General features: G+C 53.5%; 1 protein-coding gene across 3 annotated transcripts in view; it reads right to left on the bottom strand.

The window, feature by feature from the left end:
• Positions 1-26,452, bottom strand: part of MAPKBP1 (mitogen-activated protein kinase binding protein 1) — a 51,523-nt gene that overhangs the window by 3,227 nt on the left and 21,844 nt on the right. For 2 of the 3 annotated variants that reach the window (XM_059890707.1, XM_002690805.6), the window contains 27 exons: positions 24,556-24,647; positions 13,860-13,922; positions 13,573-13,630; positions 12,654-12,824; positions 11,897-12,034; positions 11,453-11,635; positions 10,721-10,881; positions 9,760-9,949; positions 9,059-9,205; positions 8,688-8,863; positions 7,814-7,905; positions 7,206-7,331; positions 6,532-6,602; positions 6,250-6,371; positions 5,937-6,012; positions 5,713-5,824; positions 5,473-5,536; positions 5,152-5,286; positions 4,828-4,964; positions 4,601-4,656; positions 3,348-3,584; positions 2,725-2,891; positions 2,345-2,490; positions 2,041-2,238; positions 1,802-1,886; positions 1,235-1,518; positions 416-1,012 (listed from right to left, as the gene is read on the bottom strand). In XM_059890707.1, coding sequence (XP_059746690.1) covers positions 416-1,012; positions 1,235-1,518; positions 1,802-1,886; positions 2,041-2,238; positions 2,345-2,490; positions 2,725-2,891; positions 3,348-3,584; positions 4,601-4,656; positions 4,828-4,964; positions 5,152-5,286; positions 5,473-5,536; positions 5,713-5,824; positions 5,937-6,012; positions 6,250-6,371; positions 6,532-6,602; positions 7,206-7,331; positions 7,814-7,905; positions 8,688-8,863; positions 9,059-9,205; positions 9,760-9,949; positions 10,721-10,881; positions 11,453-11,635; positions 11,897-12,034; positions 12,654-12,824; positions 13,573-13,630; positions 13,860-13,922; positions 24,556-24,647 — 4,084 coding nt within the window. The remainder of the gene's footprint in view (positions 1-415; positions 1,013-1,234; positions 1,519-1,801; positions 1,887-2,040; positions 2,239-2,344; positions 2,491-2,724; positions 2,892-3,347; positions 3,585-4,600; positions 4,657-4,827; positions 4,965-5,151; positions 5,287-5,472; positions 5,537-5,712; positions 5,825-5,936; positions 6,013-6,249; positions 6,372-6,531; positions 6,603-7,205; positions 7,332-7,813; positions 7,906-8,687; positions 8,864-9,058; positions 9,206-9,759; positions 9,950-10,720; positions 10,882-11,452; positions 11,636-11,896; positions 12,035-12,653; positions 12,825-13,572; positions 13,631-13,859; positions 13,923-24,555; positions 24,648-26,452) is intronic. The other variant, XM_059890708.1, reaches the window with a different exon arrangement.

Below are 26,452 nucleotides of genomic sequence, written 5' to 3'. Positions count from 1 at the left end.
CCCAGAAGAGTTGTCCTTTCCAGCCTGCCCACCCAGGGGCCGCTCAGAGCAAGAGAGGCCTACCCCAACCCAACCCCCCACCCTGTCTAGCACCACATGCCCTGAGTCCCTTCCTCTGGCCTCCTTCCTTCTCAACACTCTCCCAATGCCACACAGGAAACATGGTCCAGAGGAGAGGGCCAGCTCCAGCCCCAGGGGCTAGAGGGCAATGAAGGGGAAGTGGGTTATAGAGAGGCCATAAAGGTTAGCCGGAGTGTCTCACCATCAGGGTGTGACTTACGAACCGAAACAGGAGCAGACAGGACGAGAAACACCAGAGGCTGGGCCCATAGAAATGAGATGGAGCCAGAGAGCGGCCGACAAGACGGGAGACAGAGGATGGGGCGGGAGATGAGAGCTGGGGAGCGGTGCACACCTGAGTCCCGGCTCAGGGCTGCCCCTGGCCTGGCACATTCCACAGGGCTGGGAGTCTTCTCAAGGGGTGGTGGCTGCAAGTTTGCAGGGCCTCGGAGGAGGCTGCTGGCCGGCAGCTGCTGGGCACAGGGGCTGTTGGGGCCAGGCTGAGCCTGGCACTCTGTCCTAGGCTTGGGAGTGGCACCCTCCCCTGAACAGGCCCGCCTCTCAGCTGTACTGTGAGTCTTTCCTAGCCCCACTGGGCAGCCAGGCTGTTCTGCCTCACCAGGGGCCCGGCCCTTGGTAGCAGGTGAGAAGGTGGCCAAGGTGGGACGATCAGGCAGTGGCTTCGGGATATCCAGGACCAGGTGAGCCCGGCTGGGCAGGGCCAGCTTGTTGAGTGGTGAGATGCGGACGGGGGCAGGAGCTTGATGTTCAGCAGCCAGACCCAGGTTTTCCCCAACAGAGATGCTGCGGGCAATCTTGGCCATGGAACTGGTGGTGGGGCTCTGGTACGAGTGGGGCCGAGACAGACGGCGATCAGCTTTGGGCAAGGGGCACAGGCACCCCTGGGCTTCCATCTCCTGTGAGAGCAACAGGCCTGGTGGAGGGGCCTCATCTGCAGAGGGAGACACACACACACACGGGTCAGGGGGTGAGGAAGACGTCCCGGGCGCTAAGGCTCAGCTCCCTAGGAGCTGCTGCGCCCTTACACACTCACTAACGGACACCGACTGGCAAGCCCAGTGACACGTCAGGGCTCCATGAGGCCACCTTCCTCGAGCGTGCCCATGGGCTCCACACACCCAACCCCTGGAGCCGAGCCCCCTGGGTGCCTCACCCTGTGGTACCAGACTCTGCACCGACTGGGCTTTCTGGAGTCCACCTGTGGGGCCGGCTGCCGCCACTCTCTTGGGGGACCAGCCACTGTCCGGGCTAAGACGGCGTCGCGGCAGTAACACAGGAACTGTCTGCTGGGGGCCAGGGTTTCCAGGGGAAGGCTCCGCCTCTGGGGGTGCTCCTGGAGGATTGGCACCACTGCCTCTCGGCTGCTCACCAGAAGCCTGCAGCCCCTGGGCCAGTCTCGACGTCACTGCCAGGCTTGAGGAAGATGGGGACGGTTCCCTAGGGAGGAAATGTGGAAGAAGGCCCAGAAAAGGCTCAGGGCTGCTCCCTGACAAGACAGGGAGAAGGTCTCACAGCACTGAGGGGGGCTGGGAGAGAAGGGCAGGCACCAAGTCAGCCAGGACAAAGCTGGAGGGCGCAGTACTGCTGGGCAAGGAAGACTGAGCCTTGGAGAGGAGACGGCTCAGGCCGCCCTGGGGCAGGACAGGCCCTACTGGGAGCACTGCGAGGTCAGGAGAGCTTGGGCTCCTTGTAGGAAAGCAAGGTGCTGTGGGGAGAGTACCTGAGTGGGGGGCTCTGCACTTGCAACAGGAATCGGGAAGAGATGCTCCGAGATTCTGTCCGCTCTGGTACCCGAACTGGGCCCCCTGCCAGGGTGACAGAAACCATGACTTGAAGCAAGCCCTGGCTCCAGACTCTGCCTCCCCTAAAAGGCCACCCCAGGCATGGCCTGCCTTTGGACCCTCCCTCTCTGCTGGGCAAGGAGAAAAGGGAGGATTGCAATGACCAATCTGACCACACCTGGAGCAGCCCCATTGGCCAGAGTCTCAAAGTGCTGTTTTAGAAACTGCTCCTGGTCCGGGGTATGGGGGCTGCCCTCCTGCACCTCATAGGGACCAGTGCCCCCCTCGTCTTCCTCTTCCTCCTCATCACCCTCGGCTGGCTCTTCAAGGTCTGAGGAAATGCCATCCACACTCAGGGGCTCCGTGCTCTCAGAGTCTGGATGTGGAGGAGGGGGAGAGAAGCATCACGCTGCACCCGTCTGTCGCCGGAGCCTCCACTCCCACCGGTGTGCTCCTGGCCCTCCCTGGGGCTGCAGCCTCACCTTCATTGGGGTGCTCAGGGCTGGAAAGGCGGCTGCTGCTGAAGTCCACAGAGCATGCACTATCAGGGCTATGCTTCTCTGAGCCCCTGCCGTCTGCATACACTCTTCCCAGGGTCCCTCGGCTTGGTGCCTGCACCTGGAACTCACTGCCAGAGAGGCCAGCAGGGGAAAGAAGAGGCGGTGAGCAGTGGTGAGCAGCAGCCCCATGGACTCCTGCCTTCCTCCTGCCCCATGAGCAGGACTGGAGATGAGGCAGGGGTGCAATGGTGGGCAAGCCGGGTGCCTGGAGCCAGCCCCCAACCCAAGTACAGAATACTGGGAGGGAAGGGAAGATGTGAGAGAGGGGTATGCATGGCCCCAGAAGTCTGCGGGACCCTTGCCTGGTATCCAGGGTGGGGCTGTCACCCGGCTCCGGGTAGACAATACCATCTTCGATGGGTGCAGTCTCCAGATCTTGGGCAAAGAGCCCTTCCTCTTGGGACAACAATCGGATGATGTGGGGGCAGGAACAGGGTTGGGAAGCCTGAGGTCGGGGGAGCTTTTCATTCTGGAAACACACAGAGTGGCATCGCTGGGGTTGCTGATGTGAGCAAGGGTCCAGGAGAGGAGGTGCAGGGGAGCAAGGAGGATTCAGTGGGCACCAACTTTGAGGGAATCTGATTCTGAGAGCAGATAGCAAAAAGCCAGGCTGGGTTCCAACCAGTGTTCTTGAGCCTCAGGAAGAACCACGTTAGCACTCTGGGCTGCCAACGTCCAGCCACTACTTCATATCATGAGCCCTCCAGGGAACCCCACCCAGGACAAAGGCAACCCCTTGCCTTTCCACCCAAGGGGAAAAGTGAGGCACAGCCTCACCAGCCCACCTGACTCTGCAGGTCAGGTTACCCATGCCCCACGGGGGCAGAGCAACCACCGCGGGATGAACGCTCAGGCACCGCTGTCAGCCCAAGGCTGGCTCAGCCAGCCTGGAGATCTCTAGGCTGCTGGGGGAAAGCAGGCTCACCTTGCTCACGCTTGAGGTTTCAGGGGCCTGCTGACTGTGCTTCCCAGGACCTGAAGGGGTCATGGCCGGAGAGTCCTGGTGAGGACCCCGAGGACCTGGGGCCAGTGTTTCCAGCTGCCTCAGGTCCAGCATAGAGCGAACACTCAGCTCCACACCGGGCTGAGCCCAGCGCCCCCTTCTTCTGGGTCCTTGGTTGGTGGCAGGAGCTGGGTCCAGGAACTCCTCCGTCTCCTGTGCCTGGTATGGGGTGGGGTGGGAGAGGAGTAACAGTCACACGATAGAGTCAGCAGACACTCACGCGCCACCTAGTGTGTGCCAGGCACTTTACATGTATTAGCTCATTTAATTCTCACAACCACCTTAAGAGGTAGGTACTGAAGGGAAAGTGAAGCATACAGGGCTTCGGGAACTGGTCCAAGTTCCACAGGCAGCCTGCCTGCAGGTTCCAGCGCAGGCAGCCTGGCTCCGGAGCTCATGCTCTCAGCTATTCTCCGTGTGCTGTCCTAGAGGACCTTCCAGTCTCAGTCTTCACCAGTGTCATGGACACCTCAGACCTGGGAGTCTCTAAAAGGCCCCCGCTCAGAGGACAGCCCCAGGTCCATACACAGCACCAAGGACAAGCCAAGAGTCCAGGCTTGAGGCCCAGGGCCTGGTCAGAAGGCGCCAGACCCCACACCACCATCATCCCATGAAGCTGCTGCTGACAGTGAAAGGTGCTGATGCTTGAAATCCTGACGTGGAACAAGGGAGGGCTGAGCCGCCTCTGAAAGCCTCTCTCCTCCTGGTCACCCGGAAGTCACTGTTCAGTTACTGGTCCTCTTAAGGCCTTTGCCCCTAACTATTCTGGAAGTTCTGAGCTTACCTCCTAACCTTCTTTAGCACTAAAGTTTCTCCAGATTTCATTCTTTGGCCCTTTGACTTTCTTGAAATTTCCTTCTAACTGTTCAGCTCTGACCCTTTTCTACTCCCCACGTCCACCGGTTCTTTGCTCACATCTGCTCCCAGGGCCCCAGGTGGCTGAACAAGTGGAGTGCTGCCCCTAGTGGTGGCTGACCCGGGTAGGCCATCTCCCCTGGCCTCACCTGGTGGGCTTCACCCCTCACCTGGAACCACCCCAGGAGCTTCCTTGAACACAGGGGGCGGCACCTGGGCAGATCCGATGCCCAGATGCCTCGCCAGGTGTAGAGAGCCCTGCTTCCACCATCCTGCACCCCTTGTAACCTTGGAAGAACATTTTAACGATGGTGACTCACCCGACTCATCTCCCAGTGGGACAGGCTTCGGGGCAGGGCTGGGCTGGGCACTGAGGCTGGACAGAGACAAACAGTCAGAGAGCACGGCTCCCGCCCACTCACTCTGAAGCGCCAGCCCCCACCCTTCAAAGCCTCAACCCCCTGCTCTCACCCCCCAGTCCCGCTGAGGGTGCATCCAGGCCCTGCCCGGCCTGTGCCTGTCTGGCCCACTGCAGGCTCGCACAGACCTGGCTCTTTCTTGGCACCCCTGGAAAGGACAGGCAGCGCTGGGAGCTCCTCCTCTTCTGTGCCCTCGTCTTCTCCCTCCTTGTCGCTGTCTGAGGAGAGAGCTGGTCCGGGAGATAGCATCGAGGGGGCCTCGTGCCTGCATCCAAGACAAGCAAGGTGACGGGGAGAGGAGACTTGGTGGGTGGAGAGGTCAGCGGCGTGGCTCTTCGAGTAAGCAACAGGTACGGGGAGACACAGAGCTGCTGAGTGGCAGGTCCATGGCGAGGAGGAGGAGCAGCCTGGAGGCCCACCCACCAGCATCCACGCCCACACTCTGATCTCACCGGTTGGGTCCAGCGGCCCTCTGAGGAGAGGATGATCCTTGCTGCTTGCCTCCGCGCTGGCGCTGGCGCAGCTCAGCCAGACGCTGCCTCATGCTGATGGTCATCTCCGAGCTCAGGCGCCACACAAATATGCAGCTGGGGTGGAGCCACAGAGCTGGGTGAGGGGTGCGGGGACTGCAAGGGGCAGCACCTCCCTGGGCTGGCAAGACCACCAGAGCCACCCTCCAGTGCCGGGCCATTCAGCCCTACTTCCCAAGACATCACTGATGTGGAGAGGGGACTGACACAGGAAGAATCCCAGGGAAGCTGGCTTCTGCTCACCTGTCCCCTGATACAGAGATGAGGTGTTTGCAGTCATTACTAAACTTCATGCCAGTGACAATCTCTGTGAAAACAAATATGGCCAATGAGCCCCCCACCCAAAGTCTCAGCCAGATGTCTTCTCAACAGTGGAGGTTGGGGATTGGCTGGAGGGGAGGGACAGACAGCTCTGCTGGGACCCAGAAAAGGCTACGGAGAAACGGGAAGGTTCCAGGGGGAGAGAAGCAGGGCTACACTCACCTGAGTGGCCAAACATGGTAGCCACGCACTCGCCTGAGGAAAAGTCAAAAATGGAGAGGTTCTTGTCAGAGCAGCTGGTAGCGATGTAGATCCCTGAGGGGTCCGTCTGCACCTGAGGAGTGGACACACTGCTGGATGAGGCCAGGAAGCACTGGGCCCTCTCCACCCAGCACCATCTGTGCCCCCCATTCTCTGGCCCGGCACCCATCCCACTGAGCCCTCACCTTAATCAGAGTGCCGTCCTCACCCTGCGACCCTTTAAACAGCTTCTTCTGCTTCCCACTGCTGATGTTAAAGATCCTGTGAAGACACACACTCATCACATGAGCAGGAACCCACAGTCGCTTGGCAGGCAGCGCAGCCAGCGTTCACCCCTAGCTCTGTTCTCTCCGGAAGCCACTCCCCAACACCAAAGGGGCCACCACCTCTTAGGTGAGGCAAAGTCCTCATTCTGTGGGCTCAAGGGGCACAAAGTCCTGGACAAGAAGATAGACACCTGTGAGCTGACCCCCTCGGGCCTGAGAAAGGGATGCCCACCGAATATTCCGATCCTGGCAGCCGATGGCTGTGTACTTCCAACTGGGCTCCACGTCCATGTCATAGAGGGTCGTCTTCCGCACCACGTGGTGTGTCCGGGTAAACTGCACTCCGTCTCCAGACTGCAGGGGTGGAGAGCCCACACCCAAATGCCTCACCAGGCCCCAGGAGCCTTGCTTTTGCTTCCCCTCACCTCTTGTGACCTCAGGGAGGGGAATGGTAGTGACCCCACCCCTCATCCCCAAACCCACTGTCCCATTCAGGGACGCCTGGTCACCTCACCTTCTGCGCAGTGCGGAAGTAGATGCTCTTGTCTGCTCCACAGCTGATCATGCGGACTTGCCCATCGCTGGCTGTAGAGGAAGGGGGCTGAGCTGTTCCCACTGCTCTCACCACAGTGGGTCCAGTCTGCCCTCTGCCTCCCTCAACACTTTCCCTCGGTGAGCTACTCGACACAGCTGGGACCACCCATTAAATCAGGATGAAGTGAAAAGTGAAAGTGTTATTCGTTCAGTCGTGTCTGACTCTTTGTGACTCCATGAACTGTAGCCCACCAGGCACCTCTGTCCATAGGATTCTTTAGGAAAGAATACTGGAGTAGGTCGCCATTCCCTTCTCCAGGGGATCTTCCTGACCCAGGGATGGAACCTGGGTCCCTACATTGCAAGCAGATTCTTTACCGTCTGAGTCCCAGAGAAGACCTAAATCAGGATGCTTCTCTTCAAACCCAGGCCCTCCTTTCTCCCCATCCTCAGCAAGCCTGGTTGATAAGTATCCCCCATACTAACAGTCTATATTTCATCTGTTTTCCCATTCAGCCCCAAGACAGTCAGCTGCTGTCCCATACTCCCTGTGACTGGCACACTCTTCTCATGGAGGCAGAACACAGGGGGCAGTAGGGGGCATGGGGTGTCAGTGGTAGGTGGCAGAATGTATCCCAATTGCCCTGCCACTACCTGCAAACTTCACAGCAGTGATAGAGGATGAATGCTCGTCCAATGTCTGCTGTAGGCTGTACTCCCGTCCAGCATCCAACACGTGGATCAGCCGGTCCCGGCTCGCTGACGCTAGGAGCTTCAGACCTGTGGGTTGGAAGAACTTCATCAGCCCATGTGTGCCCAGCTCCTGCTGCTGCTGCTAAGTCGCTTCAGTCATGTCCGACTCTGTGCGACCCCATAGACGGCAGCCCAGCAGGCTCCCCCGTCCCTGGGATTCTCCAGGCAAGAACACTGGAGTGGGTTGCCATTTCCTTCTCCAATGCCTGAAAGTGAAAAGTGAAAGTGAAGTTGCTCAGTCGTGTCCAACTCTTAGTGACCCCATGGACTGCAGCCTACAAAAGAGCAGGCCCCTATCTGGGCCCAGCTAACAAGAACTGAGCCCCATTTCCCTAAGCCAAGGCAACCATGGAGAAGGGGCAGAGCTGCCCTCCTCTAAATCTGCAAAGACACCAAATGATTCAAAGGATTTTCAGTCCCACATCCTACAGCTAGGATCAATGTAAGCAGCACTAGCAGGACTAGAGGAGCCCTAAGCCTCTGGCATGGGTACCAGACATCCTCTTTACCTGTGTCTGGCTTAGAGTACTCCAGGCACAGGATTTCCGAGTCATGGGCCTCCACCTTCAGCATCTCATTTAGGGACTGCAGTTCGTGCACCCTGCAGAGATAAGGAGAGGCGGGAGGGGGTCACTGCCGGGCTGCAGGAAGAGAGACTCACTCTGCTTTCTCTGTTATATCCTCCCTCCTGACCTTTTTTAAAATTTATTTTTGAACTTTCAGGTTAGAGAAAAGTTGAAATAAGTACAGAGAGTTTCCATATTCCCCTTACTCAGCTTTCCCTAATGTGATCATCTTATATAACAACAGTCTACTTACCAGAACAAGGAAGTTTACATCAGTACAATATTAGGACCTAAAGGCTCTACTTGAATTCCACCAGTTTTCCCACAATGTCCTCTTTCTGGATCTAGGATCCTATCCAGAGTCCAACTGCATTTAGTTGTTATTTCTCCTGAGTGTCCTGTCTGTAACAGTTCTTCAGTCTTTGCTTCCCTTTCATAATCTTGACACTTGGGAAGAGTATTGATTAGTGCAGGTGCTTGGTCATATGTACCTCAATTTGAGTTAGTCTGATGTTTTCTCATGATGGGACTGAGTTTCTTCAATTTTGGCAAGAATACCACAGAAAAACTGCTACGTCCTTCTGTAGAGCATTGTATTATGGGGTTTATGATGTTGATATGAGAATGTAAGCCTGATTACTTGATTAGAATGGTTTCTGCTGGGTTTCTTGACTATAATTATCTTTCCCTTGTATATGAATATCTTTTCCCCAATCTTTTTGAGCCAAGATTTTCAAAAGCTCTGTCCTTGGGGACCTAACTCCCCCAAACCCATACCACCAGAGGCAGGTGGTACCCATGCCAGAGCTGGCTTTACCTGAGTGTGCCCACACGGTCTCCTGAAGCGAGATGCTGGCCATTGGGGCTGATACACACAGAACGAATGCCCACGCGGGGATCCATCAGGGACCCATCAGCTTTGTCTCCCCCGGGCAGCTCAGTGTCCAGCAGGGCCTGAGTGTTCCCATCCACATAGATGATCTTAATGAGGTCCTGGTGGAGCAGGTCAGGAGAAGTGGGTAAGACAGGTCTAATCAGTACAGGGGAAAGAGGAGAGGAATGCTGGATAAGACAAAGCCCTGACTTGCAGGGGAAGGCCACATAAGAACTCGGACATCAAGTCTGGGGACCCAGTTCCTGAGAAGGCAAGGGAACACAGGCGCTCGGCCTGGAGGGGCCCAGGCTCACATTGCTGAGGATGTTCCGGTGCAGCGTGGAGCCATGCACCCCGGAGCTCTCTGTGTTCCACAGGCGGATAGTGTTGTCGGAGGAACAGGTGATAAAGGAACTGGGGGGCAGGCAGGCCTGGTTACTGTCCTTCACTTCAGGGTAGACCTGAAGGGGCAGAGGGTACAAAGTCAGAGCTCCAGGTAGGCAGCAGTTGCTTGCCAGCCCACAGAGACAGAAAGGAATGAGACTAAAGAGCTGTTGTTGGCCAAGGCTTGGCCCAGAGTCTGTCACATGGTAAGCAAACTGCAACTATTAGATATTCTTCAAATCGCTGAGGGAAAGCACATTCACCAAACACAAGGTACTCTGCTATGCTTACTATGAAATACTCCACTCACAGTTTTTCACTTAATTCTTAAAACAATTAGATGAATTAGGTACATCATTTTACCACTGAGAAAACAAAACTCAGGTAAGTTCAGTAACTTGTTTAAGATCATCCAGCCCAGGACAAGGCAGAGCTAAGGATGGACAGGGGCCCATTGGAAGAAGCCTGAGACGTTTAAGCACTAATTCAAGATCGGTCCCCAGGACCCATCTGAGGGTATGTGGATACACAGGGCTGCTGCTGAAGAAAGGAGGAGGGAGCAGGAACACAGTGTTCTACTTGGGGATCCTCACTCTCCATCCTCACCATGTGTCTAAGCCCGGCCACCTACCTCCACACTCCAGACGCAGGAGGAATGATACAGAGCCGAATACACCTTGCCCACTTTCTTGGGGTCCCTCACATCCCAAACATAAATGCTGTGGTCGTTGTACACACAAGACAGCCACTGATTAGTAGGATCGAAGGTCAAGGCGATGGTGTCTGGATATCTGGCATTAGCCGCGCCAGAGAAGAGGCGACTGTGGGGAAGAAGACGGTGCAAAGCGGTGAGTGAGGAGCTGTGGAAATGAGGGAATGAAAACAGAAGCCAAGCCACAAAGGAAGGAGCACGGGAGCCCTCTCCAGACCCACAGGTTTGAAAGCAGCTGCTTGGGAGGAAAGCGCTGCTCTGACAGCTCTCAGCTGGGAGCCGCCCCAGCACCAGCTCCCGGACCAGTGTGCTCTCCTGACAAGCACGGACCAGGGCTCAGAACACCAACGGCAGACAAGGTGACTGCGGCCACGATGGAGCGAAACAAAAACAAGACCGCTGTGCAGTGGTTCTGAGACAGATAAAAACAAGATCACTGTCCCAGCCATAGAGAAGACAGATCATCACCCTTTCTCATCTTTCAGGACTGACTGCCGCTATTCCTTTATCTATCAATTACAGCTTTAGCTCCACACCTTTCCTTCCACCTTTCAGATAAAAGTTATTAAATGTCCAATTGTGGAATTGCCCCCCACTTCTTCACAGCATCCAACCAAAGCAAAACTTCAATCCCTTGAACCAGTCCTAAAATCATTGAATGTAAACCCAAATCTGACACTAAGCCCCACCTAACGCCTGCATACAGAGATACTCCATGGTCCCCTGAGGGTTCCGTGTACCCATAAAGCCAAGTCTGTGTTTCTGCAGAGACGTTCCTGTAATCTTTGGGGTGCTGATACCTTCACCTTGAAGCAGAGGGAAGGAAGGCTGGGTGCGGAGTCAAGCTCTGAAAAGGAGGCAGGGGTCCTGCACAGCTCACCTGGCTTCTGTGACACTGGCGATGTCTGTCCCCAGGGCGTGGGGCCGGGGCAGGGTGCTGAGGAAGTGCAGGTTGGAAGGGTTGAAGAGGCGCACGGTGCCATCAGCGCAGCCACAGAAGATGTAGTCCTGGCTCACGGAGATGCAGTGGGCCACAGTGGTCTGCAGGCAGAGGGGCTCGGCTCAGCATGGGCCACCCCCTCAACCCCTCCTCAACAGTCACCTGCCTAGAAGAGACACCCACCAAGGCAGGGGCAAGGGAAAGCAGCCCAGCTGCACAGGCCTGAGCCCCTCAGCTGTCACCTAGAGACACCCGCCCTCCAGCAGCAGGTGGCCAGAGGGCCCACAAGCCACGTGCGGACCAGGGATGGGAGCCCCGGAGCCTTGGAAGGCACCAGCGGTTTTGGCCAAGAGGACAAAACAGGAAAAGCCCAGCAAAGAGAAAGGGACAGCATGAGAAAGAGGGGAAGAGTCTAGCACCACTTACTGTGAAGCTGTCTGTGTTCTGAGAAGAGGAAAGCAGGGGAAAGAAAGACAGAAAGAGAGAGCAGAGAGGAGGCAGTTACACCCATCTGCGTGGGCTGGAACCTGGCCAAGCGCTGGCCTCAAGCTTCCTCCTCCTGGGGGCCCCCTCCCACCTTCAGGCCCCGCCCCTGGGGCGGAGCCATGGGCACCGGCTCTGCCCTGGGCGGAGACCCAGGCGGCCCCCAGCCAGCAGGACAGAGGTACTTACTCTCAGCTCCACCCACTTGTCCAGAAGCCTCCGGTCACTGAACTCGCACAGCAGCCCTGAGGACGTGATGCAGAAGGTGCTGTCTGCCTTCTTCCCTCTGCCACAGGCCACGTCAGTGAACAGGTTGTTCCGCAGCTCGCCCAGCAGCCCCGAGCGGCCCAGCAGGGGCACAGTGGCGTTAACCTGCGGAGACACACCACTGCTGCCCACCCATCTGCCCTTCAGCCGCCCCAGAGACTTGGCCTGGGGAGAGGGAGCCAAGAGACACAGCAAGCCCTACCACCCCCTGCCCTTTGAGACTATCCCTAGGCGCAGGCAGCACCTGATTCATCCAGAACTGGGTGGCTGGTGATCGAGCAGAGAGGGGGCCCAAGGGAGCAGTGTCTCCTGGGGTGGGTGAGCAGACCCTGGCCCTGGAGGCTATTTCCAGCCTCAGCACCTCACCTTTGAGGTCTTGCTGTCATCAAGGTACCAGAATTTGATATGCCGGTTACCAGCAGTGACAAAGTAGCTGCAGTCTTCAGAGAAGGACACCGCGGTGACCCGACTGGACACCTTATTGGAAGCCACCACGATGTTTTTCTGGAGAGAAAGTCAAAGGAAGAATCAAAATTCTGCCTCTTGGAGTGAAGAATAAAGAGGCTCAGAAGATGGAGGAGGATAACATAGGATTTGTACTTTAAAATGTTTCTTTCCAGGATTTGGACTTCCTTGGTAGTTCAGGTGGTTAAGAATCCGCCTGCCATGCAGAAGACCCAGATTCGATCCCTGGGTCAGAAGTTCCCCTGGAGAATGGAATGGCAACCCACTCCAGTATTCTTGCCTGGAGAATTCCATGAACAGAAGAGCCTGGCAGGCTACAGTCCATGGGGTCGCAAAAAATCGGACATGACTGAGCAACTAACACTTTCTTTCACTTTCCAGGATTTACCGGTCAGAAAAAGAGGGGAGGAAGGAGAATCCTTTTCCAGAGGAACTGAAGACATTCATTTCCTCCGGAGGTCCTCAGAGGCAAAAAGCTAGCCTCTTTCTACCAACACACTTGGCTACACGGTTCCTCTTTTCTGCTTCAGGTCATTTTCTAGAATGTAACTGAGCAGCAGAGTGGAATGAAGAGACTCAGGTCAATAGCTTCCTGACTCCTCAACTGGCCCTTGGACCCCAATGAGGGTGCCAGGCCAGCCCAGCCGGGGCCACTCACCTTCCAGGCCCAGACGTTGACGATCATGTCATGCTGGTAGCCCACAGAGACGATGTACTTGGCGCTCGGGGAGAAGGCCACACAAGCCACACCATACTTGTGCTCCTGCAGCTCAGCCACCTGGCTGTGCTCTGCCACATCCCAAACGCGCACGGCAGGCATGTGCCCACTCTGCAGGGAAGCAGGAACGGGCAGTGAGGGCCAGAGGCACAGCCTCCCTAGCCTTTCAGGATTGGGGCCCTACCTCTCCAGCGACTGGGCACAGTCTCTCTAAGGATCCCCTGGCCAAGGGCAGAGTGCTACACAGGCGAAGGTATACAGAAAACATGATAAATATCTCAGGATTACAACCATTATCAGAGAGAAAATGCTCCCAGACTCAGTTCAGTATCTCTGGGTGAGGGTCTGCACCTCTGTATTTGTTCAAAGTTCCTAGAGTGATTCCGATGGGCAGTCAGGGTTGAGGACCACTACCACCCACGCCTATTTCTGCCCCTACTGCCTCCCTGTAAGAGACTGAGAGGGGCAGATGTTCCGCATGTGCCCAGCAGGGGGCCCCCTGGCATAAGGAATATCTTAAGGCAGAGGTTTTCACGGTGTGCTTTCTAATAAACCAGCAGAATCAGTGAGACCTGAGAACTTGAGAGAAATGCAAAATTTGGGGTCCCTTCCCAGGCCCACAGAACCAGAAACTCCGGGAGCAGATCCAGCAATGTGCGCTTTAACAAGCGCTCAGCTGACTCAGATGCCCACTAAGGCTTCAGAAACCACTGTTTCAAGGTGCAACCAAAACTGGGATTTGACACCGGTTCAGGAAGCCAGAGTGGCAGCAGCCCTAACCAGGCCCAGGACTGAAGTTCTCTGCTGCGCCCAGGCCACCTGCCCTCTTCAGAGCTCTGCAGCCCCCTTCCTCACTCACCTCTCCAGTGACCAAGTACTTGCCATCAGGAGAGAAGGCAAGGGCAGTGATGGTTTTCCTGCAAGAAATGAGGTGGGCTCAAAGGGGCACTGGCAGCCCCGTCTAAGCCTGGCTCCCGCACAGTCTCCTCAAGAGGCAAGACCAGCAGACAACCAGTGGCACAGGTGGCATTTCCCTGGCCGGCCTGGGGGCCCAGCCACGTCCCCATCCCCAGCGCCACACAGACCCCAGACTGCACCTTCTCACAGCTCCCAGGAGATGCTTCCCGAGGGCCCAGACCCATTTACCTGGAACTGTTGAGGATGTGGTGCTGTTTGTGTTTCCGGGGATTGAACAGCACGACCACACACCTGGGAAGATGAGGAAGGCAACCCAACTTCAGCACCAAACTACGGCGCCCCCAGGAGCTCCAGTCCCCCAGGCCAGGGAGCTGGGGCGACCGGCTCAGAGGGGCATCACTAGCCACAAAGGGCAACTGACTGCTTTCTCCTGGAAACTTGTTCTTCCTGCTTCCTTTCCACCCACAAGGGCCCACTTCCCAGCCTCATGAGGTGGAAGGGCTCCCTGCAAGATGGCTCACCATGTGCCCCAGCACCAGCGCCATCTCTGCCACAGGGCAGCAGGGACCCAGGCCCTCCCAGAGCCTCGCCAGCCCAGGAAGTGGGGCAGAAGGGGAGAACCCACGCGATTTGGGCAAATCAGGCTGCAGGTGCACACACAGCCAGTGTGGCTTGGAGTCAGATGTGTGTCAAGTATTTGTGCCCCAAGGAGTGAGGCCTCTCACATGTGTGTCCATGTGTATACTTGGCAAGAGCCAACCCCATCCCTGCCCCGGCACACACACCCCCTCTATGCATCAGGTGATGGAGCGGGTGGGAGGCAGGGACCAGAACTGCCAGAAGGGTCGATAAGACTAGAGGGAGGGGCAGAGACAGCCTGGGAGGGCCTGGGAAGCCCACCCCTGAGGATCCCTGGCCCCAAGGAGCCTGAGAAGGACCCTCCAGACTGACAGAAGACAATGGAAGAAGGCTGGGAGCATCCCTCCAGCCAGAGGGCAAGGCTGGATGGGACTGGGCTCTGACTGACTTTCCAGGTGGCAGGAGTTGGGAGCAAGAAGCAGGAAGCCATAGCCAGCAATGCACTCCCTTAGGCTCCCGGCTGTCGGCAGGCTGGGCCTCACTGCGCTTCTGCTCAGGGCTGCATCAGAACTGCGACTAGCTGACGGAGCAGGTGTGGCGCCTGCTGCCCCAGGTGAGGGAAGGGGAGAGAAGGCTCAGACACAGCCTGGATTAGTGGGAAAGCACTGCAGCTCCCATACCTAAAACCCACCACTTGCTAGGAACTCAAAACCAAAGTGAGTACCAGTTGCTAGTGACGGCTCAGCATCTCAGGGTCAATAAATGACTTTAATATACAAATTCCACAGGTAATTTCTGGGGACACTGGGATCTCTGAGGGACACCTGCTATGCCCAGAACTGCCAGGCTGACTGACAGCCTTGGAATTCCTGAGTCACAACATCTTTTCCTCTAACTCCTGTCCCCAAATCCCTTCTCAATGCTCTTTCTTCTCCCTCCATCTCCTAAGCTTTGCTTCTCTTTCCTCATTACTTTCTCCTTCTCTCTTTATACCAACTTTCAGTCTTCCACTTCCTTTCTAGAATACCATGTCAGGAGGGTTTTTTAAAACGTAACCAAAATCACATGGCTTCGGAAACTTTGTGCCCCATCACTCTCCTTCCCCCATCCCAACACACACACACACACAAAGGGAAACTCTGTGCCCCATCACTCTCCTTCCCCCATCCCAACACACACACACACACACACACACAGAGGGAAACTCTGTGCCCCATCACTCTCCTTCCCCTATCCCAACACACACACACATACACACACACAGGGAAACTCTGTGCCCCATCACTCTCCTTCCCCCATCCCAACACACACACACACACACAGAGGGAAACTCTGTGCCCCATCACTCTCCTTCCCCCATCCCAACACACACACACATACACACACACAGGGAAACTCTGCCCCATCACTCTCCTTCCCCCATCCCAACACAGACACACACACAGAGGGAAACTCTGTGCCCCATCACTCTCCTTCCCCCATCCCAACACACATACACACACACACACAAAGGGAAACTCTGTGCCCCATCACTCTCCTTCCCCCATCCCAACACACACACACACACACACACACAAAGGGAAACTCTGTGCCCCATCACTCTCCTTCCCCTATCCCAACACACACACACACACACACACACACACACACACACACACACACAAAGGGAAACTCTGTGCCCCATCACTCTCCTTCCCCTATCCCAACACACACACACACACACACGTCCAGCTTCTGTTAGGGGCAATCCAGGATGCAGGGGGTCTAATTCCTCTCAAACAGGTAAGATTCATAGAACCTTAGAGCCAGAAGGAAGGATGGAAGAAATTAAATGCACTGATGCACTGTGCTGAGTATCTTTAAAGATCATCTGGTCCAACTCTCCAACTTCTGAAGTGAGGAAACTTTGCTCAGACACCCAGGCTCCGACAGAGAGCAGGTCTTGCAGTGTCCTGTGCTCTCGACATCAAACACTGTGTCTGTTTGATCTGACTGTGTCACCCCTGCTGAACATCCCTGGGGAGCTTCTAAGACGCAAGGCCTTAAATAAGGGCTGTGCGAAGGCCCTGGGTGGTGTGGCCCCTGCCCCACTCCACCCTCACCCTTTGGCTTCCTGTGCTCCTCCCACTCCACGCCTTTGCTAGGGCCCTTCCTTGTCTAGAGCATTCTCCCCTCCTTTTCCCAACTGGTTAACACTTAACCTCTTTCACATCTCACGTCAGATGGCCTCAGTACATGCTCTCACAACACAGGTGTACCAGTCTTTTGTGACATTTATCACAACTGCAATTTAACATTTTTTTACATTTTAAAATGTATTTTATTGAAGTACAGTTGATTTACAATGTTGTGTTAATTTCTGCTGAACGGCACAGTGATTCAGTTTTATATATGTATACACATTCTTCTTCATATTCTTTCCCATTACAGTTTATCTCAGGATATCGAGTCCAGCCGCCTGTGCCCACAGTAGGGCACTGAGTACAGACTCCTCCACCTCTAGCCTGTGTCCTTCACGAGGGTGGGAACTGTGCCTGGTCTTGCTCGCTGCTGTGTCTCCTGTGCCTAGCAGAGTCTGTTAGGTTTAGTTGTTCAAAACCATTTACTGAATGGATGAATGCTCCCCTAGCCTGGTCAACTGGGGTATCCGTAGGCCAGACTCTCCTCCCTAGCATGCCCACCTGTCTCCTATGGGAGGAGACAACAAAGATCCCTGGATCCTCAGAGCAGGGAGGGGCAGTAGGGACAGGGTAGGCTCTGGAGTCAGACACCAGGGTTGGAGTCCTTGTTCTGTTATGAATAATTTTGTGCCCCTGGATAAGTCAGAAGCTATTTCATTATCTGTTTAAAAGGAGCCTCTAAGATCAAGCTGTCAGGACTTCTGTATAGGATCACATAATTTTTTGGACACAAAGTGGGACCAAACAAATGGCAGATCTTACTATTCCTCCTCCTGGAGCACAGACAAGAAGCCAAAAGAGACTCCAGGCAGTGGGGAATGAGGTGCCCAGGGGCTGCGTGTCAGGTATCTCCTTCAGAAAACCGGGGGTAAGTCCTATTAGGATCTGAGAAATGGTAGAAACTTTAAAGGAAGCTTTATTTATTTCTGGGAAGGCAGCCAAGGGAAGAGAACTGGGTTAAGCTTGGGGAAAGAAAGTATCTACATCTTCATCCATTTAGGAGACCATAACCTTGGAAAGTAGCAAGGAAGGGACGGAGGTGGGGGGGATGCTGAGGGAGACGCTATCCCCAGGCTCTAGGACAGCGACACAGAAAGAGAAGGGAGGCGAAACCACCTGACTAAGTTAGCAAGCGCCGTGCGAGGGCTGCAGTGAACTCTCAACACGATGGCTTTCCACCTCCTTCAGTAACTGGTCTGCTCTTCACACCGTGGGCCCAATAATAAGAGTTACCATTCATCTAGCAGGGTCTGCGACGCGGGCACTCTGCTAAGCACCTGAGAGATCTGGTCTTAGCTTATCCTCACAAGTTTTGTGGCTGGGACAATTATCCCCACTTCAAGGTGGAGAAACGAGTCCAGAGGCCTTTTCAAGACATCTCAGCGAAAGCAAAACAGAGTCAGGATTTCAGGAGCTGTGCTCTAAGGAAAGCAGAGTGGAGTAAGTGAGAGAAAGAAGAGAAAACTGAAATTGAAGAGGAGAGCTAAGCACAGAAAGCATACCGACCTAATGCAGAGGGTGCCAGGGCAGAAGCCTCTGAGAAGAGGGAGAGGAGACTGGGGCGCTTGGAGGGAAAAGGGATTCTGGCTACAGAATTCTGGGAAATCATAACGGGGCACATGAAAATTATAGCAGTTATAGTTCAAAGTTCATAGGTCTAAATATTTAGGTTTTAATATTTTATTCAATGTATGAAAAATTATAAACCCCCCCAGGCCTGACACCATCAGCAAAGCCCAGCAAGTTTTCAGGAAAGCTGGCATTTTCTAAGGCTAAGGAGGGCTCCACAGGCTTGTCCTCTCTGGTGACGGCTTCCAGTCTGAATGGTTCTGGGTTACCTAGCTTTCAGATCAGCTCCAGATAAATCATGGCAGAGGGCCTGGGCCGAAAGCAGATCTGACCTGAATTGGATCAATACAGATTCTGACACATTCCACATTCAGAAAAAGCAGGTGATGCAGGCGCCTTCAAACCCAAAGCAGCATGGTGACCTTTGAAGGGCAGTGCGTTAGACCGCTTAATGCACTCTCCAGTCACTGCACGTAAAGCTTTGAGCTCTGCTGGACCGTAGCGTCTTTTGTTTCCTTCTTCCCCAGGTTTGACTCCATGGTGGTGGGAAGAGGGAGAGCAGCGTATGTGCATAAAGAGACAATGTGGACAGAGGATGACAAGCTATGAGGCAAACTTTCCCTTCTCTAACACCTCCCAACCTTCCAGCATGGCCTGGAAAACTCTCTGAGTGGCATGGGAGAGTTAAGCCAAGGAGGGAAACACACAGAGATTGGCCCTTAAGCTGAAATTTTTATTTCTAATTATTTAAATTTGGGAACCTTCCAACAAAGAGAAAGAGCAGGAAAGAGATCAACCCACGGTCACAGCTCCACTTGTGAGGACAATAATGCAGATGGTGGAGGGAAGGCACGACTTGGCAAAGACCTCCAAGTTTCCCTGTGCCCACCTTGCTGAGGTCCTCCCAACAGAAGAGACCTCAAAAACACTGATGTGAGAGCCTCCTCAGTCTTCTCTGACCTTTGAACAAGTTTCTCAGTCTGCTAGGACTGAGGTGGGCAGGGTGCTATTTGCACCAACCTTTGGCCTCTGGCCTCCACATCCCTTGACCCTGGCCAGCACAGCAGGCAGCCATCGGCACGTGCGTGAGCAGCAATGCTGGCTGCTGTCCTCCATCTGACAGGGCTGGGCTGGCCCAACCGGCCGGGTCCCGGGTTCAGAACCCCAGGGTACAGGTACAGGGAGGCTGCTCCCTCTCACAGGCAGGCGGTGAGGCCTCAGTCCCTCTGGGCCTCAGGCCACGAGTCACGTGGTAGAGCACCCCGTACCAGGTGCTGGGCCTGCTGCCCAGGGGCTTCTCTGAACCAGAAGGGTCAAGCCCTCGACTGCCCCCCTCCCCAGACAAGTCCAGGCCTGCTGCCGTCACCAAGAGCCCAGCATTCCCACAGGATCCGCCTCCTACAACTCTCCATCCTCCAGAAGGCAGAAACAAATGAATCCTGGGATGAGCAAGGAATGCAGAAGAGGCACACGCAGGGAGAGCACAGAAGGTCTGAGCTGTGACCCTGCACCTAAAATTTCCTCTTTCAGACCAAGTAAAATCAGAAGGTGACTCACAGAGGCACACCAAAGGTCCTCAAGTCTTGCTCACACATCACCCTGTGTGCCTTTTGAACACTATAATTCCACAACCCAACATTCCCTATTCCCTCTCACTGCCTATTGCTTATACTTTTTCCAAAGCACACATCAACTTGTAATATTCCATACAATTTTCTCTTGGGGAGGCAATAGGGTCTGTCTTCATCACTAGACTGCCAGCTCTCTGACAGTAACACTTGTTTACTTCGTTTACTGTTAAATCCCAAAGGCCTAGAAAATTGACACTCCGTAAATATTTGTGAATAAATCTTTAAGTCATTAGCTACCAGATCTCAAAGAACCTAACTCCTGAAGAGCCTCCTGAGTAGCAGACCCCGGGGCAGGTCCACAGTTCTCCCCGACCTTAGGCTTCTAGGACTCACTGATGCTGGAGGGCAGTGTGATGATGGAAAGAATAGGAAAACTGGGGTCAGGCAGACCTGTCTGCTAACAAACTGTGTGATCTTGGGCATATTTCTTCACTTCTCTGAACCTCAGTTTCCTCATCTATAAGACAAGAATAATAATATCTATGTCTCAAGATTGTTGTGAGAATTGAAGAAAAAAATATGCAAAATAACCAGCAGGGCACTCCTAGCTATCTTCTTGACAGGTTCCCTGGGGCACCAATAACAAGGAAATGGCTATCCAGGGGTCAGCAGTGGCAACAGGAACCCCAACTACAGTCTCCCATCCAGGACCTGCAGATTAGTGACTCATCAGGGTCCTCCTCCAGATGTGGAATTACAAACTGTCCCTCCAGATTCACTCCCAAAGGGGAAATGTTATGGCTTTAATTGTTCTAAGAGATGAGTCTAGGATGTTGCCTAGGACATCCTTGATTGTAGTCCTCTTTAGATACCTGGCATCCTTCCAAATAAGTAACATTCCTAGGCCAAATCATGAGACCCATTGGTCTCTGTTTCCGAGATGCTCTGTGAGACCCACCCATTCACTCAAAGGAATGGGAAAAGAAAATTGGCCATAATAACCCAGTAAATAACATGGTACATGTCTCTCTGCCCAGGGGAATCTGAACATATTCCCTTCCAGGACAAGAAGCAGATCTCACAGGACTCATGACTCAGGTCCAAAAGGCAGGGTCTGAGCCCCTTCCTCTCACTCACCAGGCTCTAGCCACCATGGCTGCTGTTTAGCTACTCAAACAAGTGAATCAATGCATCCTTTCTTGGGACCTTTGTAGTTGAGGTCTCCACCTGAAAGCACATATCTTCACACAGGGATTCCTCTTTGTCGCCCAGACAACAGCTCAAAGGTCAGCTCCCACTGAGCCCTGACCAGCTGATCTTCAAGTAGCCCTACTCCCACCCAGCTCCAGGATGTTCACGTACTCTCCTTTCCATCACTCCTTCAGAACACTGACCAGTCTCTGATATTATCTTGCTCATTTGTTTGTTTACATGCTTACTATCTGCTTACCCACTCCCCTCCCCCAATTGCCTTAAACCCGGAAGAAGCGGTGACACTGTCCGTCTTAGTCACTGCTGTATACCCTGCGGCTAGAAGAGTATACAGATTAGGTTTTCAGCAAGTATCTGCCACACACGAGTGACTGTATGGATGAACAAGGTCTTCTGGGAAGACCTACAGGGCCCTGTTTCTGGAGTGAGATCTGTTGGGAAGCCAGGAGAAAGGGCACGGAGGGGATGGGTGTCTACGGGTGGCGTCACGCATGACTCACAGCCATCAGGGCACCGAGTCCAGGCGTCCTCTTTCCTTAGCTCCACCCAGTCTGTCCACCACTCCACACGCTCCCTGGCGACCGCCCCGCACCCAGTGTTTACCACAGGGAGGAAGAAGGCAGCAGCGTGCTCCTTCAGCTCATCTGCCACTAGAACACGGGCCAGGAGGAGATTCTGTGGCTTCACATGCAGTCCAAAGCCCTGGAGCTGGGTCTCTCAGCATCGATTCCAACAGGCACTGAGTAAATGGAGGGCCTCCTCAGGAGAGCGGGCTTTCCCCTCCTCCCCCCGACGTAAACCACCAAGAGGTCCTTTCCTGGCTGCCAGATAGGGCCCCTCACTGTTCCAGGACACCTCCCACTCCAGTAGCAGGTCTGCACAGAGGCTCTGCACTCAGGCCAGGTCCTGCACTCTGGCATTAAGGGTCGAGAGAAATCCATTCTCCAAACTGACTGACTCCACAGCAGCAACAGGGGCTGTGCTGGGCTCTAAAGGTCCTGAAACTCTACCAGGGCAGCTAGGGAAGGAGTCCAAGTCAATTATGGGTTTTCAACTAAATTGAGGGGCTTAAAATGTGACAGGTGAGGGGTGGGTTTCCTGTGGGGAAAAGAGCAAAGGGAGAGCTCTGGAGAAGAGACGCAAGAGCCACTAAAACTCAAGGGTCCTTGCCCAGAGGCTTCAACCTGCCCCTGCCTCGAACACATCTCTCTCCACCCCGCCCTCCCTGAGCTGTTTCATTTCCTTTCAGAAAAGCTTTGTTTTGGTTTGATATTTGCCTCTAGGCCTCTGGGAGAATTTTTGGAGCTTTGTTTCTCTTCTTGTTTCTAGGATACCTGAACTGCTCCTAGAGCAACAAGCGCAGTAGGAACTAGAGAGTGGGGGATGGGGGTGGGGTGAGGATCACCAGGGAAGAAGAGAAGGAAGACGGAGGTGGGGGGAAGAGCCTGCTGGGCTCACACAGACTTTGATGGCCCCCCAGATACCACTGAGGCACAAGGGGAGCTCTAGCACAGAGCAAAACCAAACACCCAGAAAAAAAGCCATTTGCAAAGGGAAAACTCAAAGTTCTAGGAAGTCAAATGGTCAGGAAGTGGATCAGGGCACTGCCCAGGGCTGGCCCAAGCCAAACACACGCAGGAAACCCACTAGAGGTGACAGCAAGGAAGCTTCCATACACCACCTGGAAAGATGACTCCCAGGCACATGCACCAGGCTGGGGCCTGCCCATAAACAGAAGCAACACACCCTTAAAGGCATCTGGGGTCAGAGTAGGTGGGAAAGAGCGGGAGCAGGGCTCAACACTCCCCAGAGCAGGGGCACAGGGCTCAGCACGCCCAGAGCAGCAGCCCTAGCCTTCCCAGTCTGTCCCACATCCAGCCCCCGTACCACCTCCAACAAGAAGGAACCTGGCTTTCCCAGGCCGAGGCAGGCATGAGTGGAATTCCCCAGAGGCAGACTGCACAGGGTATCCAGCAACAGAGATCATTCATCACCTTGCCTCTGGAAACAGGAGGAGGCCAGCTCAGCCCCTGAAGGGTAAAGTCAGCTCAGCTCCCAGTCCCCCAGCACAGACATCAAATGCCAAATGGCCACACAGAAGAGACAGACCCCCGAACCCAGGGGCTGAAGGCTCCCTGGAATATACTGAGCTGCCCATAAATTGGGCTCTTCTCAATCGAAGAGTGGGTGAACAGCTTAGGGGAAAGGCAGCTTTTAAAAATAAAAAGTCTAGTTTCCCCCCCTGCCTCGAGCCTCGAGCCATTTTGAAAGAGCTTTGCAGTCAGACGACTTGGGTTGGAATCCCAATACAGACACATACTAACTGTGTGACCTGGAGCAAACCACTTTCTCTCTTTGAATCTTAGCTTCCCTCCTCTAAAATAGGCGATGAAAACAGTTCCAACTTCACAGGGTTGCTCAGAGTATTAAATAAAATAATTCCTGTGAAGTCCTTAACAAAGTTCCTGACACAGAAAAAGTTCTTGATAAAGGTAGGGATGATAAAACTAAAAAAAAAAAAAGAAATCATATAGCTGATACAAAACCTCCAGGTTGCTGTGGAAATCATACTGGGCATCTTGGCATTCCTAAGTTGACAGAAGGAGGAGAGAAGTGGCCATCCTATTTTCATGTTCCAGCAGCAAGGATCAGAGGGCGACAGAGTAAACCAGAGACAGGACGGGCCCCTAGGCTCCACAAGAAACACTTCTGCAGAAGCTGCAAGCGCCTACGGTTGGGGTTTTCTTATGAACAGGAGCAGAGGAGTGAAGAGGCAGCACGGAAAAGAACACCGGCCCTGGAACCTGACCTTTCTGCCAGGGCACTGACATCTCTCAACGTGCCCAGAGCAGTCAAGTGATCAGAGAAGCTTTATTCATAACAGCCAAAAAGTGGAAACAGCCTGAATGCCCATCAACAGATTAATGGAGAAAATGTGGTATATCTATAGCTATAGCTATCTATTTGTGTGTGTGCGCTAAGTCACTTCAGTCATGTCTGACTCTTTAGACCCTATGCGTGCGTGCACACACACACACTGGAATATTACTCAGCCATGAAAAAGAATGAAACCCGTAAAGTCCATATATGTTTGCAGCAACACAGATGGACCTATTATCATGCTAAGTGAAGTAAATCAGAGAATGACAAACATGACAGAACCTATATGTGGGATCTAGAAAGATGACACAAATGAACTTATTTACAAAACGGAAAGAGACTCATGGGCTTCAAACAAACTTACAGTTACCAAAGGGGAAAGGCGGGAGTTGGGGAGGGGTAAATTAGGAGGTTGGGATTAATATATACATACTACTATATATAAAATAAATAATCAGTAAGACTGTATAGCACAGGGAACTCAGTACTATGTAATAACATATGCGAAAAGGATCTAAAAAAGGATATATGTATATGTATAACTAAATCACTTTGCTGTACACTTGAAACTAACACAACATTGTAAATCAACTCTACTGCAGTATAAAACAAAAATTTAAAAAAATAATAAAAACAAAAATGACTAAAAGGTAGATATTAAAGACACTGAAAACAGTTGGGAGCTGCGTGTAATACAAAGTATAAATCTGTATGTGTGGGTGGGTGTAGGTGGCCAAAGAGCAGGACAGGATGACAACAAAGACAACAATCAACACGGAGCCTTTATGTGGCCCCGCATCTCATTTATAAAAACGGCACCAAAACATGAGCCTGGATGTATCGTCCAGAAGACACCAGAAAACCCTGCCTGCTCCGACTGATTTAGCATAGCTATAAGCTCCCGTGTAGTAAGACCACTGCCAAGATACTCACCCAGCTGGATAGGCAACTAAACCCGATCGGGGGTCACAGGCAAGTCCTCTGCCTCCAGACACTGTAATTCCAAGCACCTTCTCCAAGGTCACCTGTGAGAACAAGACAGAGAAGTGTTATGTTATGGACAGAGGGGGTTGGGAAGGAGGTGTTCTCCCACGCTGACTGCTTTCCTGGTGACCCTGTCATCTGGAGAATGGGGCTTGTCCAAGTTCTGATTTGGCATAGGCCTCCTGATCACACGCCAAAAATAGACAGTGTACATCACCAACTTTTAACAGTGATCAAACTGCTGGATCCAAAGAGAAGAAAATGAAGTGGTTAAAACTCAGTTCATGGCCACAGAGGAACAAGTACTCCCCCAATCCAGGAAAACTCCATTTACAAGATAAAGCCCTGGGTCCCCAGACTGGCCTCTTGGGTCTGTGAGACTCAGGGGATGTCACTGATCATGCCTTGGCAGGCACGAAAGAAAGGCCACTCTCATCTCCCAGAGCCGGGGGAATGTTAGGTATCAATTAGGTGACTCATAATACCCCTGATCTATGCGTTCCATCACACTCTTCCCCTCCATCAGATGGCAGCCAGTTCATACAGACTGTAAGCCTAGGAGGCAGAGACATGGCTTAATGCTGTGTTTTGCAAAGCACAGATGCTCAGAGCACTCTAATTATTATTATTAAGCCACAACTCTCACATAGATGAAAGGGAAACGTGCAAAGTACTCAGAGATTCTGAGAGAACACGGCCCCAGGAGACGTTCACCATCACTCTCATCGTCACTGTTGCTACCCTACACTGTCTGCAGGCCCTGGGACACGTACTGGACTAACCTCAGACTAGTTCACTGAGCTTTCTCCTAGATGATCCTATGTACGATTCAGACTGCCGTGTAACTCATCACTCCACCTCACCCCCTGCTACGGAATGCCTCGCCTGTCACTCCAGGGCCAGTCTCCTCAGCACTATCTGGGCCCCCTGCACTGGCCCTCCTCGGGGAGGTCCTCTTGTCCTCGTTGGTTCAGATGGCAGGGCTTCAGAATGCAGAACAGCCATGTAAACAGGCTAGAGTGTATTCTGTTAAGAGTCTCTGGGGCCTTAATAGGGCCTCGTGAACCAGAAACACTTCAGAAGTAGTCACAGGCTACTAGTCCATGTCAGTTTCTAGAGAGGGAAAGCCCATGTCACTTTAGTATCTCTCCTCTTTCTTACTCTCCCAACTGGAGAATTCCAAGTGTTCCTAGAGGGCCAGTTTAAATTCTTATATCCAAGGACCACTTTAGTTTGAATTATGTTGTAAAGAAATGCCCTGAGGTGGCCAAAGACCAAAATAAGTTTACTGGGATATTGTAATGAAAGCTATTCCTTCAGAAGGTCCCCAAGAGTCTTCTGCACTTCTTGAGGATGGAGACCAGGAATTCCAACACATGCCTACTCACTGACAGAGGCAGTTTAGTTCGAGGGCACCATGCCTAGCCACAGCAACCTGGCCAAGAGCCAAACTCGCCAGCTACCCTTGGGTCTTTCGCAGGCACTAAACCGAGTGGGGGATAAACTAACTTTCGTTTGCTCTAGACATTCTTGATACTTTGCTCTAACATGCCTCTTTACACACTTCTTCTCAGCTTAGCAATCCTCCCCCACCCCTGGGCACCCAGTCAACCTTTCTCAAAGGTCTGAGCACTGCACACAGACTGGAGAACACCGAACAACCCTGGGGAAGCCTGGGAGTGCTCAGTTCATAGCATCGCCCCCATCCTGGCACTGTGCCTCTGGCTATTGCTGAGGGAGGGGTGCTCAGGAACATTCCTGCTGCGCCAACTGCCTACTGCAGAGAAAGAGGAGCCTGAGGCCAGCATTACCCACATAGATGAGAAAGGTCACCAAAGCAAGGGCT

This window comes from Bos taurus, chromosome 10 (genome assembly GCF_002263795.3).
Source record: "Bos taurus isolate L1 Dominette 01449 registration number 42190680 breed Hereford chromosome 10, ARS-UCD2.0, whole genome shotgun sequence".
Classification (NCBI taxonomy): domain Eukaryota; kingdom Metazoa; phylum Chordata; class Mammalia; order Artiodactyla; family Bovidae; genus Bos; species Bos taurus.
This window is presented reverse-complemented; position numbering and strand designations above follow the sequence as displayed.